Consider the following 17,803-nt stretch of genomic DNA (forward strand, 5'->3'; position numbering starts at 1 on the left):
ATTTTTCAGGTGAACCTCTAATTAGTGCGTACCTGCCGTGTGCCAGACATCGCATGCTAGGATGATTTCTATTAAAAAGATTCAAGAAAGGCATTTGTTCTTTCAGCAACTGGAGTTTGATTTCCTTTATCATCTTGCTGATCAATGTCTACCCGCAGTGTGAATGATGGAGGAGAAAAGCTAGAGCCACACTGGCTTGCCACTTACCTCGTTGGTACCAGATTCAGGACAAGGACCCAAGTCTTCTACTCTTTAGAACAGTATTAGTCTAAAGCCCAAAGAAGTCATGATGTTTTGTCATTGGAAAACATTTTCTTCACAACACAAAAAGATAGCTAATTAGAATTTACTGGAACTTTCTAAGAGATTCCAAATAATAGAATTTTTAAACAACCAATTAAAATAAATGCTAAGGAAAAACAAATATACCCTTCTAAACATTGGCTAATTGGATACCCAGAAAACTTTCTAGTTATATTTTGCCTTCATTTTTAGATTATCTCACAATCACCACAAGCTGCTAGTTAGCAAAATTATTATGGGGCTAGCTCAGAATTTGCTATATTGGAATCAGCTTTGGTGACAGAAAATCCAGGGGGGACATGAATGAGGGGGAAAGGTTTCTCTCTACTGCCCCCAGATAAAGTGTATGAAAATCTGTTTCTATCTGCAGTGGATTCCTACTTCTCTCGCCAAAGGAACAGTAGATACTGTGTCCAAAGTATGATCTCTGTACACGTTGCTAGGTTACTCAGTTTGGAGCCTTTCTCTTTACAGTACATAATCATAAAAAGCCACTGAGAGAGAGATAGAGATACGAGTTAGGGAGAGGAAATCAGTAGTGTGAATAAATGGGAAATTGATATTGTCATTAAGACACTGGATATGGTAATAAGTGTGTGACTAGAAAAGACGTTTGAATCCTAGCCAAGACAGCGTTCCGTTTAGCCACAAACTCCAGTAAAATATTTTCAATTCTAAAACCTCCTATTTTTATTTTCCTAACTTCCTCAGAAGTGGGCAGTTCTGTGTGGATCCTTAAAAAGTTTTCCTACCAAACGAAATGGCAATTTCCTCCAAATGACACACAAAAAGCGATCTGTTCCTTTTTGTGTACTTTGAATCACTGCCCTCATCTCTGTAGTGTTTTGTGTCTCACTCAGATTATCAGCAACTCTAGCATTCGTCTCTAATGCTATTTCTTATTTCCTGTAAATGAGCCCTGCATTTACCTGGAGAATCTTATAACTCTACATGGCTACTCTTGTGTGTTCTCTGAAGGCTACATATATGTAAAATATCAGAACCATCTGTCACTGTCTTCCTGTCAGGGCTGGTCTGTTGGCCATCTGGTGTCCCCTTCCCTCCTCGTTCCTCTGTTGTCCCTCTTTTTTTTTTTTTTTGCGGTACGCGAGCCTCTCACTGTTGTGGCCTCTCGCGTTGCGGAGCACAGGCTCCGGACGTGCAGGCTCAGCGGCCATGGCTCACGGGCCCAGGCACTCCGCAGCATGTGGGATCTTCCCGGACCGGGGCACGAACCCGTGTCCCCTGCATCGGCAGGCAGACTCTCAAGTACTGTGCCACCAGGGAAGCCCCTGTTGTCCCTCTTTGCGTGTGTACTCCCCCACCCCCAGGCTGTGGTCCCAGGGGCCTTCTCTCCGTCTCTGGGTCACACGAGCTCTTTCCTGCCTCCATGCTTGTTGTATGACCTGCCAGGGATGCTCCTGGACCCTCATGGTTTTCAGATGCTGCCTCCTTAGGGAGCCCCTCCCTGAGCACATGAAACTTACTGTCTATCACAGACCTCTGCCTGTTCCCTTTCTAACACTTCCTCATACCTGTTTCTCCCACTAGAATATAAAACTCTCTGGAGGTGGGGACACGCTGGGCTCTGAAATATTTGATTGATGAATGATGGAATACATGAATTTTTTAAATTTCTGTTGGAATATAGTTGATTTACAATGTTGTATTAGTTTCAGGCATACAGCAAAGTGAATCAGTTATACACGTACATATAGCCACTCTTTAGATTCTTTTCCCATATAGACCATTACAGAGTATTGAGTTCCCTGTGCCATACGGTAGGTCCTTATTAGTTACGTTTTTTGTATATAGTAGTGTGTATGTGTCAATCCCAATCTCCCAGTTTATCCCTCCACACCTTGCCCCTAGTAACCATAAGTTTATTTTCTACATCTGTAACTCTATTTCTGTTTTGTAGATAAGTTCATTTGTAGCTTTATTTTAGATTCCACGTATAAGCGATATCATGTGATATTTATTTTTCTCTGTTTGACTTACTTCACTCATTATGACAATCTCTAGGTCCCAAAGGCTTCTTGGAAATGGGTACTTGAGCTGAATTTGAAAAGTGATCTTTGCAAATGAGATCATCTATACCATTTTTCTAGATTCCACATATGTATGTTAATATACGATATTTGTTTTTCTCTTTCTGACTTACTTCACCCTGCGTGACACTCTCTAGGTCCATCCACGTCTCTACAACTTACCCAATTTTATTCCTTTTTATGGCTGAGTAATATTCCATTGTATATCTGTACCGTATCTTCTTTATCCATTCCTCTGTTGATGGACATTTAGGTTGCTTCCATGTCCTGGCTGTTGTAAATAGTGCTGCTATGAACATTGGGGTGCATGTCTTTTTGAATTATGGTTTTCTCTGGGTATATGTACAGTAGAAACTAACACTACATTGTAAAGCAACTATACCCCAATAAAAATTAATTTTAAAAAAAGTGATCTATGTGAAGACAGCAGGAGATAGAAAAATCAGAGCGTTTTCGACGAGAGAGGTTTGTGTGAAGGTGGCGTTATAAAATAGTAAGTTTTGGGACTTCCCTACTGTCCAGTGGCTAGGACTCTGCACTTCCACTGCAGGGGGCATGAGTTCCATCCCTGGGCCAAGAACTAAGATCCCACATCCTGCATGCTGCCCAGCGCAGCCAAAAGGGAAAAAAAAAAAAAATAGTAAGTTTTGGAATGGAGGTGGGCCTGTGTGTGTCTCTGCTGGGCTGGGAGGGAAATGGTGATAAAGTATAAGCTCTGGGGAGCTAGCAAAAGCTTCTAACCAGGGGAGAGACCTCATCACAATGGCAGCAGTGTGGGGTCTGGTACATGAGTAAGAGGGTTCAGTTTTAATCGCCAAGGAGTAAAAATCTCTGCACCCCACTTCCTGTCTTGTTGATTTTTTTTGCCTCATCAGTGACTAAGCTCCTTGACACCCCAGAGTGAAACAGAATAGAAGTAAAAACTGGAATGGTTGCGTTAGCAGATATTTACAGATGCCTACTCTGTGTCAGGCATTGTACCTCTAATACTGTGGGCTGTGAAAACCAGTGTACAGGTTACTTTTCAGTGGTGGTTTTCCCAAGGTAAAATGAGACACATCTTAAAGATTTAGCTATTGGTGCCTGAGCCAGTGAAGACAACTTCTTACCTCCTTAAATAGGAGGGAGATGTATGTAACTTAGTAAATGTAATCAATATATGCATTACCTTGCACAGTAGGTAATAATTACTTCACACACACAGTAATAATTACGTATCTGGAGACAACCACAGATAAGAAACAGAACTATTGAAATATGTGCTTCTTTTAAGAAACTTCCAAGAGCTGCATGGAAGCCTCTGTTGTATTCTTGCTGTCAGTTTTGCTTTCGACATGTCATCTGCTCTCCGGAAACCTGACTTTCTTCTTCTGTCTGGACCCCCACACTATAACGTGTTCCAGCTGTAACATCCTTAGATTACTTATGCCACAGATTTTACTGTGTTTTGAAACTGAACTGGAGTACAATGGCTGATTTCACTATTTTTTGCATTTATTTACAAAGCTGCATTCTAGGGAAATAATTCAGTCAGCAAAGATATTTGTTTTGCACGAAAAGTGGTCATTTCAGTCTTGAAACTAGTTCATGTTGTTATCACCACAGAAAGGGAAACCGTTTTTTTTGTTTGTTTGTTTTTCAGAATAGTAGGGTTCAGAGCTGTTGCTTATTGATAGGGGAAGGGCAGTTGCCATAGCAACCTAACCGCCTCTGGAGGGAATGTGGTCATGGCCTTAAGCATCCGGCAACCCACCCAGTTTGGAGAGCCCCTCTGAAAAGAATTTCCTTTCACGGAAATCGAATTACTGAAATAAAAAGAGTTGAATTTCTGTAGCTCAGATGTGTCCGTAGGTTCGTGTTGCACACTGACTGTAATGAAAAGCAAAGCATTTATTAGTTGTGTACATACACAATGAGACCTAGAAGGACACATCAGACGGTAAACTGCTTGTGACTATGGATGACTTTGTTCTTTTGTTTTGCACATGTTAACTTTTAAGAAATAAATGTTATTTTACAAACCTTAAGAAAAAAGCATTTATAATGAACACAGTATATGGGATTTTCTTGAGGAATGAGGTTCAATCTATTGCACGTTCATTATTCCCTAAATAGGCTCTCAAACACCCAAAGCCACCTTTATTCTTTTTTCACGTGAGCTACAGAGCTTGAAAGCCATTTCAACAAGATGCTGATCGAAAGTTTTTATCAATATTTGGGGCATTCAGTGAGTGTTCTTAGGTGGAGGAAACTCATGGCATGTAGAAATCTGCTCAAGCTGTGCTGAGTGAAACAAGTGACTTAATAGTCTCATCTAATCACCATGTAACAGAAACCGGCAATCGGTGGGTCTGCCTCCAGAATTGCTCGCAGGGCAGATTGACATGTGAACACTATATTTCCAGGACCAAAACCCCACTACATTTGCTCTGCGGCTGTGTTTAATGGTTATCAGTTTGGCACGCGGCATGATTGTTTTGGAGAGAGAATAGACGCTTCAGATTTCCTTTTGGCAATTCTGGAGTCACTGAGATACCTACTGCCGAAGTGAATCATATGCACGTAATTAGATTTGCTACATCATTAGCATTTGAGGGAACCTAAGGAAAATCCTTGTGGGTTGGTGACTGGTTAGGTCAAATAGAAGCACGCTTATTGAGGGGACTGGAAATTGAAAAAGATGAAATTCTAATGCCTCGTAACCCAGATATATTATCTACATAAATCATTTTTTAATCCAGCTGTCAAAGTGATACTTTCCCAGGGATGACCGAAATGCTTGTCTCAGACCACCGGGACCTCTCTGCTTCCAGGCACAGGGACGGACTCCTCTGCACACGGCCAAGTCCACTTGATGGCATGTGTGTGTGGGCAATGAGCTTTACACCTATAGTGAGAGCTCACGGCTATTTAATAGACACCCCAGGGCCAGCCGGGCAGGCTGTGCCGGTAACCACTAATTGAAGTTGGCAGACCTCATACCGCACTTAAATTTACATTTTAACTTTAAGGTGAACTTCATTGCAATGTATTGTCTGTTGTTTTCATTGCAGGAAAAGAACTTAATTTTCTTCCCAAAAGGCATTTCTTTAAATGCTCCAGAAATTTTCTTCTGTACTTTGGATTCTGCAAAGTGACTTAATCGTGGAGAAGAACCATAAAATATTTACTGTGAGGAGAGGATTGCATTTCGTATTCCAATTTAAGTTAAGGCTAGGATACAACCTGTAACCTATGTTTATCGAAACAATTTTTCTAATCTATCAAAAAGCCGTCACATTCTTTATCAAATGACTTAGCCACCTAAGTTCATCTAGATGTTATCAGCGATAGGGAAATAAATGAAAGCAAGTAAATTTAATTTCCTGGTGAAGCACTTGAATGATTTTTTTTTTTTAACTTTTAGAAGAAGAAACTTTAAACCTACAGCCTACCATAGATTGAACATACAGTTTTTCCTGAAAATTCAGGATCATCTTCAGAACCCCAAAGTGGCAGCTTCTGCTCTGCACTCAAGCAAGTTGCTGGTTATTAACCAGAAACAAGTTCCAATCTTGTCCGCTACACCTTCCCCTCAGTGTCTCCCCAGTGAGTACATAAAAGATGCAAAACATATCCATCCGAGCTTAACCTCCTGTAACTCTAATTAAACAGACCCATCTATTCCTCCCCGCCCCCTCCAAGGCACTAAACTGCTAAGCTTTTTATTAAAATTGAAAAAAAAAAATCTTGATTGGAATTGACATAAACGAGCAGACAGTTTCACCAGTTTCTCTTTCCCGGGTATAATGGTAGCCCAGGATACAAATTTTACCTTGTATCCAAGCAAGACTCTTTTGCCCACTTACAAAGTCTTGCAGCACACTCAAGGGTAACCAGGCCAGCTGGTTCAAATACCGCCAGGGCTGCATCTACCTCTGTGACCTCGGTCACCTCATTTAACCTTCATCAGCCTGGGCGCCTCACTTGCTGCCACCACCTAGGCTAGTTGAAAGGATTAAGTGAGATGATATACATAATTATACTTGTTTATTATTAAAAAAGAACATCTCTTGGTTACTATTTAGTGAATCTCTGGCTTTTCTGTTCTCTGTCTACATGTATATACTCCTTTTCCTGAACCTATGGGCATAAGGACAAACACATTTTTTTTCCTGTAGCTTCCAAGTTGTTTCTTAGGATATTCATCATGCGTTGCTTAAAGACAAAATTATTTTTCTGTGTCCGTGTGTGCTTGTGCACATTGTTATCTGTGATATATGACAAATAGGGAATCTCATGTGATCTCTTTGGGGGATCGGTGCTATGTGTCTTAGCCTGGTGCCTAATTGAGGGACCTGATTAAATTTTTATATAGTTCAGCTCCAAGTAAGGAGATTAAAAAATAGTAAGTAAATGCCCTGGTCCATTCAAATAAAATATGTGAACATCACCTATTTATAGAAACTATATAGTTCATCAAAATGTACTAATGAACAGTATCTCTGGGCATTTCTAATATTAAATTTTTGTACTTAACTATAAAAGTAACCAGAACCAGGTCTCAGTTACTAACTACACCTTCATTAGTGTATCTATGGTTTAATCAGGCTTATTAGAAATTTGTCCACACTGAGCATACAATACAGACCTTGTGAGAATATGTGCAGAACTGGGTTCATCTCATCGGCCTACAATTTATACAAAGTTGGAAGTAGAAAAGGGGATGTGCATTATCCCCCTAATTCTCAAATATCTGGATTCTTGAAATTTCAACATGAAAATGTGTGTATGCGAATGTATAGACATTCAACCTGAAAAGCTTCTTTGCAAGAAATATTAACCAACTGTAAAGGTAGAAACATACATATGTAAATACAGTAAAGAAGAAAATATATTTTGGATACTGTATTATATTTTTTTGGATGCAGACCATAATTACAATGGCTAGATTTGTTTTAAGGAATAGGTTAAACTCATCATATTAGCAAAAGTTATCTGCAAATAAATAATGAGAGCTCTTATAGGTCTTTTCTTTACTCAGTCAGAGATTCCTGCCAGAAGCTTGTTTGCTTTGTTAATTTGTTCAATTATTAAACTTTGAGAATGCTACTACTACTGGGATCTACTTAACAAGTTTGGGAATAAACCTCCCTAATAATTGATGGTAGCCTAAAACATTTATTTCTGTGCTTTTCTTATTAAAATTGCAGTGATCTGGTGAACAGAATTAAACGGCTGAAAAATAACTTGGTCTGATTTATTCATTCAGCAAAACCAAGCTTAAAGGCTGTGTTGCTATGACACCCAAGATTAACTTAAAAAAAAAAGTATGCTTAATTTCAGTAAAAACATTGACACATCTCTTTTGGCATTATGTAAATAAAATAAAGTTGATTTTTCCCTTTTCCTTGATTTTTTTTTTACATTTAGAAAGTTGTTTTAGCATTCTTTTAAACATAAACTAGAAATTTAACATATTAAAGAGTAAGAGAAAACAGTAAAGAAAAACCCATTATACTGTAACAGAAGAGTATCATTTGTAAAATAGTAAATATTTTAGCCCTCTTTTTTTAAATTTTCTTTTTATCCAGCTTCTTAAATTTTTTAGAAAGATGGTGCCAAATGGGGGAAATCACTCTATTCCAGTAGTTTCGTTTTATAATTAGTCTTGAAACTTAAAAAATAGGTTGCAAAATTGGGACAGTGACAAATCCTACTAGAAGTTTTGTGAGTGCAGGTTCAATCCCCCCGACTCTAAAAGAATATATTTTCTATGCCATGAAACAAAGGAATCATCAGGTCGCTTTAGCTAGAATAGATTTCTGCCTTCTGAGCACCATTTGGTGTTGCGAGAATACTATACAAAGAATTTTGTTGCAGAACAAGCAGAAAAATCGAATGCTTTGTAGGATCATCAAAAGTTGCTTTACAGGAGCATTTTAAATTTCCTAGTGCCAAGCAAAGCAAAAATCCTACCTTACAGAGAGCGATTTGTTCATGAGACGACCAAGTGCTGCACTCGCTTATGTTTATCATTATGCATTCACATTCTAGGGAAATTCCACTTTCAAACTTTGCTGCCGTGTGGATGCTTTCTTCTATAGAAAGAATTTTGAACTATAAAATTTGACCAGCTTCAGCATCTGTGGAAATTTGAGAGCATTGCCTTTTTTTTTCTCTCTATTGAATGTAAAGTGTTTTAACAAAAGCATTGTAGCCACAGTGCATATTAAATGTCCAAATTCGCACATAGTGTATCTCAAAAGAATTTAGACTTTTAACTTTTTAAACCTCAGAATATCTTTGGAGACTGATAGCAGCAAATCAACAGGATGTGTTATGGGAAGATTTAATAAAGAAATGGTTTTTTTTTGGCTTTCAGTTGAAAATGATGAGGCTGCTTCAGGTCATAGCCCAAGACTGTATCTGGGGGAAAGTTTGAAAACAGAACCAAACCAAAGTGGTTTGGATGGGGTGCTAGTTTTAACTTTGTGATTGCTAATTTAGTGTTTATGAAAAATTAAAATGAGCTAATATTCGTAAAATATCTAGTACAGTCCCTGGGCCAAAATGAGCACTGTGTACTTTTTTAAAAAGTGATTTCCGATAAGATTATAAATTATAGAAAGAAGTTGTCACTTGCTTTCACTTATTTCTGATTTTAAAATAGTGAAATTTATTTATATAATAAATTATTGACTTTAATGTTAAATTTTGATTTTAAAATTTGTTCTACCTCAGTTTCTACAGTACTGTAGAATTAATGTATAGAGATTCATAGATAATTTTATATTAAGATTTTGTATATTCTGACACAGCTGTTGAATTTGAACCATGAATCATTTCTATGTATATTTTAATATCATTCTCCAACTTTGTGTTAGGTAGCTAGACTGTATCCAGGGAAAGCCATTTAGATCAGAAATAATATTTCTGTCTAACTTCAGAAAAGAGGCTTCCATTTTAAAAATGGAGTTTGAATTTAAATGACTATCCTAACTGAGAATTCAATTCCATACTTTAACTAGCTGAAAGAAATCTTGGAAAACAAAAATTGTACCAAATTGCCAGTAATTTGCATTAAAGAGGAAGAATTGGACTTTTTATTTTTAAGTCAGCAGCCATTGAAGATATTCTAGTGAAGTTAAGTAATAGAGATCTTAGCTTTTAATTTAGTCAAGATTATGATTATAAATGAAAGCTTTGCTGAAATAATTGGGATTGACTATAATGTTTTAGGTGCTCTACAAATCTGGATGAAATTATATTATTCATATACTGTCTTATTTAGTTATGTTGTTTCAACTGTGTCTTAAAAGTGAGAGACCTCATATCAACAAGTGTTTGCATCTCATGTGCATGGTGTTAGAAAAATAAAAAACATAGCTGTAATGATGGGGGAAGCATCCTGTTAGTTTGGAGGTAGATTAGGGACTCCGCTGTCTGAAGAATAAATTTCATAGGTCTGTGCTATATACAAAATTGCTACAGACGTAAAATGTATATTTTAAGCTCTGTTTTAAAACCACGATACATTCTGTTTAAACCATTAGCTTAAATGCAACATTTTATTTTACATTAGTAAAGTTGTATTTATTTAATTCAGCAATGAAATTAATTTGGAGTTGCTGGCACAGTGCCTTCACAGGTTTCTGTGACTCATTTGTCATTCAAGACACCAGCACCATTTTTTCTTCATCTGCTGAAACATGTTCTGGCTGTGGGCAAGTGTTCATGGTAGATTTAATACAAATTTTCTCTGATAATATTTGGAAACTGGGTGATGTCTAACCTTGCGTAAATAACTAGGGCTAATCAACTTAAAATCAAAATGTAAGTCTCGAAGTTCATGGACTTTAAAGCTATCAAACATGCATCATTTTGGTATATTAATTTAGTTTTTCTCATAATATTTTGGGTTAACTCTTGCTCTGCACATTAAGATCCCTAGACAAGGAATTGCATTCAGAAGCAAAACCTGTTGTTTATTGTTAAATAATAACTAACAAGGACTAAATGGAATTGGAGTTTAGGTTTAAAACTTCACAAATCACTTAAAGCTATTTCTTAATGTTTTTCCTAGAGAAGAAATGATAACTCTATGATCTATGTGTCTTGTTCAGTGCTTGTTACATTTATAGTTTAATTCACCCTCACTCCCAGCGCCCTCTTAGAAACAAAATGTATTCTCCTAGTTTAAATGCATTATGGTGGCGTAATAATTATTATGTGATATAACCCGGACCTTTTTGTTTGCCAAGTAATTTAAAAAACAGTTTTCTGAGTTACTACTTTGAAATTAAGTTGTGGATTGATGTTTCTCATTATTCCAAGAAGGAACATGAAATCTGGATTTATCGGATAATCTGATAGACAATGTATTTTGACTTTGATGTGTTTCTCATTGCAGTGACCTGCATTTCTGACTTTCCATTAAATGTTTAGGAAAATTAGTTGAATAGTTTTTCAGGAAAGTGAAAGGGATTCATCATCCTGTATCAACTATAAGAAAGTAAGAACATATATGAAAGACCTAAATTTTCTTATCTCACTTTAGACTTCACAATTTTCCAACTCGAGGTGCTATGTAGTCTTATGCAATGGGCTGTATCCAACTTTCTGTCATTAGAAGGACTGAAAAAAAATTATTCCAAAATTGTTCTTACAAAGAAATCTGAGTCTGAAATTGCCTTGAATTAAAAAACAAACGACTGCTTTAAAAATAAATCAAATGATATTTTATGGGCTTTATTCTTGACTTTTTTGAAGTGTGTGTGCCTCGATTATATTCAGTTATCTGTTGGGCTCTTTTACTTGGAATCTTCCTGTAACTGACGGACAGGCTACTTTTCTATAGTAGCAATGCTTGGAAATTAAGTTCTTTCCGGGGGAATGGGAGGGTGGGGTGGATTTTTTAACCATTTCTGGAGCTTCTGACTTCCTGATCTGGCCACACTTACTAACCTGTCATTCTAGGCCCAGGAACTGGCAGTAAGTGTGTAGGCTCCCTGCTTCTCACCAGGGGGCAGCATCAGATCCTGCCTTTCACTGGATGCAGCCTGGCTCCTTCAGTAGCTTCAGTGGTCTCCACCCTCCTTGCTCATACAGCACGTAAACTTGTTTTGGTATTTTCTTGCATTTTTTAAGGCTCAGTAAGTGTCCAATAAATGGTAGCTGTCAGGCACTGTGTTACAATGGATATTACTTCTCAGTGTTGACTGTTCTGTATACCAGGATCTTGTCTTCAGTGATGTTTTGGGCTATCATTTCAGATACCTTGTGTTTATTAGAACTTGAAAAATCTTAAGAGGAATACAAAGACCTAGCAATTATTAGGTCAATTATACTTCAAAAACAAACAAACAAACAAACTCACAGAAAATGAGATCAGATTTGTGGTTACCAGAGACAGGGGTTGGGGGGAGGGGAATTGGATGAAGGTGGTCAAAATATACAAACTTCCAGTTATAAAATAAATAGTACTAGGGATTCGCTGTACAACATGATAAATATAATTAACACTGCTCTTTGTTATGTATGAAAGTTCTCCTCACAAGGAAAAATTATTTTTCTATTTTTTTAATTTTGTATCTCTATGAGATGATAGATGTTCACTAAACTTATGGTGATAATCATTTCATGATGTGTGTGAGTCAAATCCTTATGCTGTACACCTTAAACTTATACAGTGCTGTATGTCAATTACATCTCAGTAAAACTGGAAGAAAAAAACCCTTGCAATTATTGAGCACTATGGTATGTCAGGCATGAAAGCAGGTACTTCTCATAGGCTGCTGCCCAAGCTAGAGATGCAAAAAGGCAAGGTAACAACAGAGTCACAGAACAATAGAATATCACAAGGACAGATAGGTTAGAAGTGGATTTATTTAGAGAGAAACACACTCCACAGACAGAGCGTGGGCCATCTCAGAAGGTGAGAAAAGGCACAAGGACAGAATTTGTAATACTCCTCTTTTGCTGTTGAGTAAACAGAGCCTTGGAGAGGTTAAATCCTAGTAGAACAAAGATTCCTTTCAGATAGAATTCCAAATTCCATGCTGTATCAATTATATTATACAGCCTTGCCATAAAAACAAGAAAAAGATTTGTTGAGAGTGACCATAGCCACACTGCGGAATGCTGGAGGCTGATTTCAGTGATGTGAATCCTGTGACACGGTGACAGGAGAATTTACGGCTGACGTCCTTAAAACTTTCGTGGGGAAATGAGGCTAAGTTTTGAGACGTCTTGAGCGATCCCATGAAAGCCCTAACTTATATACATTTACATACACATGTAATAACATATAACCTGTATTACATTCACCAAAACATACGGATAAATGCAATACTTGGTTTTTTGTGTGATGAAGACTGTTACAATCTACTCTCTTAGCAGCTTGCAAATTTGCAATACAGTGTTATTAACTTCAGTTGATATTAAGTACACTTAACTTTTAAAGCCTATCAGTAATATTTTGTCTTAATCATGGATCCTATTTTATTAATTTTTATTTATTTTTATTTTCATCTGCTAGAAAATTTACAGGATCTCTGTCGTCCGCAATTTCTCCAAGATACTTAAAATTTTATTTTGTTTTGTTTCAGAAAATCGGCAAATAGAGAATTTTTCTTTTGCCCGGGTCTATGATTTTTTGATTTGAAATTGTTATTTCACATTGTTTGCTTCCTTTTCTGGTTATAACATGCATAGAAACACAGATGGCTCATACATAAACAATTTGAGTTATGCTTCTTTAAATTATTTAGGATAGCCTAGGAGTTTCCTGATACCCAGGACCATCTGTTTATTGCTCTATGTGTTACCTTCATGCTTAAGTGTGTGCTTTCAGCTTTTCCACGTCTTAACGTCTACCTTCCTTATATACATGGGAAAGGCTTCTTAGACCGAATTTAACCCTTTTGAGGCTCTGTTGTAAAAACCTTAATCCCAGCTTGCCTTCCATTTTATTTTTATTTTTTCTTGTTATTGCTATTCTCAGTAGTTGTGCTTCAACATTTGCAGAATGAATGTAGTCAGGTTTGAGTCTTAACTTGGCTCTGTACGTAGCTTGTCAACCTTGGGCAAGTTCCTTCACCTTGGTTTCTTCATCTGTGAACTGGAATATAATACCTACCTCATAGATTTGTTAAAATGTTTAGATGAGATAAAATACAATTCATTTAGCACCACACCTGCTGCATCATAAGTACGGGTTACTATTATTATTATTAACATATTTTGGAAAGAAAATTCTCATACTTACAAAAAGGTATATTCAGAAGTAAATTCAAATACCCTATATTAGAGTTTCGTGCAAGGGTCTTTTGGAAGGAATATGTTTTTCTCAAAGCATCTGATTATTTATACCACAAGCACGGTATATGTAGGTGTTACTACCTGATTGATTTAAGGTTTACTTTCAGTTCTTCTCATTGGATCCAAGGTGAAACTTTGGACCATGAATAGCTGGAAGGAAGTTTCTCCTGGCACCTGGCTGGGTTCTCTTCTGTTGCCCCTGATTACATGTTCCACTGTGATTTGCTTTGTAACCTCACCGTCCCATCTGTCATTGTTCCGTGTGGATTGAGCCTGTCCACATACAAGCTCCCCAGGAAGAGAGACCAGAAACTGGTACTTCTCATCTTAGCCCCTGTGCTGGAGACTACCTGCAGTCCTCATGACAACCCTGTGGGTTAGGTAACTGTTTATTCCGAATTTTATGCAGATTAATATTTCTGAATCAAAAATCACCCCAGTTAAAAAAATATAAGTGTACTTATGTGACCAATGGAAAAGAAGAATATGATGAATCTGGATTGTTTTGAAAATTCAGGGCATATGGTTGCTATAGTTATGGTGTCAAAATGTGGTATATAACGAAGAGAGATACTTTGTGCAGCATTAATCTGGTACATTGATCTATAAATCTGCCAATGAGTTTCAAATATTCCTTTTTCTGTGTGTGTGTGTATGTACAGCTTCTATATGAAAAAAACTGAGCTTGAACAAGGATGCCAGTTTTAATGGTTGCCCAAAGAAACATGTAGTCACACATAAATCATTCATATGTGAACCAGTTCAGTGGGAAGTAACTCTGTACAGCTGCTTGACCCAAACATCTTATTTCCAGTTGCTTTAAAAGAAGTTTTAACACAAGTCCGTGGAAAGAATAACTTGTCTCTTTAATATACTTTAGATAGCAAAGTGTTAAAATTTCATACTGTTTCCATAGGTTAGGGTATATCCTTATAAAACTGAATCATATATTCTTGAATTATCTTCCATGATTTTTAGAATTACTTTTTATATATTTATATAAAGTAATTTATAATAATTTAATTCCATATACCTTACAGTAATTGTTTCCAAATTAAGAAAATGCTACATATAAAATCACAAATTTGTGTTAACACAAAATAGGAACTTTTATCCACATAAGATGATTCTTCTTTTTACTCTTTACTTTTATATCAGTGCCAATTAATTACAAAAGTAATACTGTGTCACAAAAGCTCCAACAATACATATAAGGTACAAGTAGAGTCGTTTGTCACTTCCTTGTCACTCCCAGCCTCCAAGGGTGGCCTCTGTTGACAGTTCAAGTGTGACCTCACAGACCTTTTTCTATGCTCCCGCAAACATGTAGATGCATTCCTGTAGAGTGATTCTCACATTCTTGAGAAATTAGAAGCATTGCTGTTTAAAAATAAATTTTAGTTTGGTGATGTTGGTCATTCTGCTAAAAGGAGTGATTTTCACAAACACTGAAACATCATTTTGTCATAGGCCAGCTTTCCAGGGAACTAGTTTGAAAGAATAATATTTTATACCAGGTGTAAAATCAAAGGTATTTAAGGGAAATATTTTCCCCTGGCTTTTCTGTATTTTGCAGTGCCCGTGGAGAGTTTGTGTATGAAGAATGCAGTATTCAGGGGAGGCGGAAAAACAGCTCGTGTCAACTAAAGTAATAAACTGAGTTAATCCTAAATTGACAATTTAAATCCCTTCAAAATAACTTGTTTCAATCAAGAAACAGTCTACCCAATCTGTCATCTCTTTTGAGCTTATTAGTAGTGGAATTTCTTAGGTGACTCTTTAAACCTTATGTCTGCAAGGTTCTCAAGTTATTGATGAAGATTTCCTGTTGCTGGGAAAACCAGCACTACTTGGTGTTTGATACTGTACGTCGCAGTAGTTATTTGGGGGGCAGGAAGAGTGTGCAAATGGCCAGCTGCTTCCCTTTGGGGCTGACTCTTCTATTCCCAGGCCCTTTCTGCCCTGATACACTTGTCACTGGGAGAAATATATACAGAAGATAGGGACTGAGCATCAGCATTCCTTTAAAAATTTCTGCTCAAATGAAATGCAAAACTACAGTTAGTAAAATATGTAAGAAAATGTGGACCTTTCCAGAGCATTTGTGACACAAAGCAATGGAGAAAGTGGATGTGAAAACTCAAAGATGTGATTTCAGGTAATAGCTGTGAATGGTAATATCATTTTCCTAAGAATAGTTTAATCACATATCTCTTTTGAGATTTCTTTTAACTCTCTAAAAATTTTATTTTCAAATTTGAATTTGTCACTTGAATAACATTTCTTTTTTTTTCCTGAAGATAACTTTCTACAGGGTCTCCTGTGGTCAGGATCTTACTTTTTTTAAATTAATTAATTAATTTTTTATTGAAGCACAGTTGATTTACTATGTGGTGTTAGTTTTAGGTTACAGCAAAGTGATTCAGTTATACATATGTATATATTCTTAGGGATCTTACATTTTTTTGAACCAGATCTCTAGCCTCCTGGAGTTCATAGTCTCTCAGGGAAGATAGATAATTGGGCAAAAGCAATGGATTGTGCTGAGTTCAGTGCTGTGGGAGTTCAGGGCAGAAGCCTCTCCCTCATCAGTGGTGCAGAGTTGAGGAGGTGCTGTCAAGGAAGGCTTCCTGGTGGAGGTGACTCCCAAGGTGATAGGTGAGAGATGTTCACACATCAGTTGGGCAAAGAGCGGTAGTGGGCTTGGGGTGTGAGTAGCCAGGGGACTGTCAGTGTCTGCAAAACCTGGCTGTGAGAGAGACCTGAACATAGGCAAGTAACTGGTAGTTCAGTCTGGTTACATAGAGTAATTATAAATATTTATTGTGAAAGTAATACATGTTTGTCCTATATAAAATTTGAAAAATTCAAGAAACAAGAGAAACCATATACTGTCACTAATTTCAAGCTGCAGAGTTTACTGTGAACATTTGTCATGATTTTGTCATTTGTACACAGCCTGTTTGGTATAATTCCACTTTGTCTTAAGCAACAGATATGTATGTAGGCATAAAATGCATATACATATATGAAAACATATCTTAAGTAAAACTCGGATCAGGCCAAACATGCTATTTGTTACCTGCTTGTTTCACATTATAATATTATTATAATGTGAAAAAATTATAATGCCCCTGGATGCCATTGTATTTGAAAGTGAAATGTTTCATTTCTGTGAATAAAATATTTTTGAAGCTAACCATCTGGATTCTTCTCTGCAGGAAGAATGTTTCCTGAACCTGGAGGCTCCTATATCGAGGGTATGTGGGTACGACACGCCGTTCCCTCACATTTTTGAGCAGTTCTACATCCCAGACAAATGGAAGTGCTATGACGCCCTTCGAAAAATGATCAACTATTGACCACAGGTAAGTCTGCCCTGCGTTTTGAGAAAGCTAGTGCGTGTTCCTCACATTAACGTCCTGTTGATCAAGGAACAACCGTCATCAGTGTGTTGTCTTTTCATAAATGGCAACTTCCAGAACAAAGTGTGGATTTCAGGAAAAAAAATGTGAATTTATAGTAGTATGTTTACATTTAATAGAACTATATCAAGCATATGCATTATCTGATTTCTATAAAACAAATACATGCACATGTTAACATTGAATAATCGCTAGATGAAGATGCCGTCTGCCATGATCGCAAATATACCTTACCCTGTTGTTCCAACTTTATCCTCGTTTCTATATATTTTTATCTGCAATTTAAACCGTTCTTGAATAGGGTTAATTTCTGTTATTTAAAGATGGCTCTTCAGGCACCGTTAAATTGGACTCCAGTGATTTAAACTATATGATGATCCAGCGCATTATGAAATTTACCTTCACGTTATCTTGAAAGATACGTTTGTTGAACGGGAAACCTATTTATTATGTATAAGGGAAATTGTTACTTAAAAAAAAAAAAAATCCAGCACCGCTACCATTCCCAGAACCTTTCTTGGCAGGTGAACGTTTTAAAATTATGGCTAATAAGTGACTTTTATTCATTGTGATTTTCTAGGTCATGCTTTTCTGTCCCTCTGGCAGTGTTATTCTAGCAAAAATGAATACCATTTAAAGACTGTTAAGTTAGTTTTCAGGGCTTTAATATAGAAGATGCTATCACCAATACACTGATTTATTTTACCTTTGGCATTTTTGAAA

The 17,803-nt window shown here is 36.8% G+C and overlaps 1 protein-coding gene across 5 annotated transcripts in view; it reads left to right on the plus strand.

Moving 5' to 3' along the window:
• The window catches only part of BCKDHB (branched chain keto acid dehydrogenase E1 subunit beta), a gene marked incomplete at its 5' end in the record, with an annotated part of 288,838 nt that overhangs the window by 214,197 nt on the left and 56,838 nt on the right, over positions 1-17,803 (plus strand). For all 5 annotated transcript variants that reach the window (XR_014297651.1, XM_082669419.1, XM_082669422.1 and 2 more), the window contains one exon: positions 16,877-17,023. Coding sequence is in view for 4 of the 5 variants with exons in the window: in XM_082669419.1 (XP_082525545.1) it covers positions 16,877-17,017 (141 nt within the window). The remainder of the gene's footprint in view (positions 1-16,876; positions 17,024-17,803) is intronic.

This window comes from Grampus griseus (genome assembly GCF_964374135.1).
Source record: "Grampus griseus genome assembly, chromosome: 13".
Taxonomy (NCBI): Eukaryota; Metazoa; Chordata; class Mammalia; order Artiodactyla; family Delphinidae; genus Grampus; species Grampus griseus.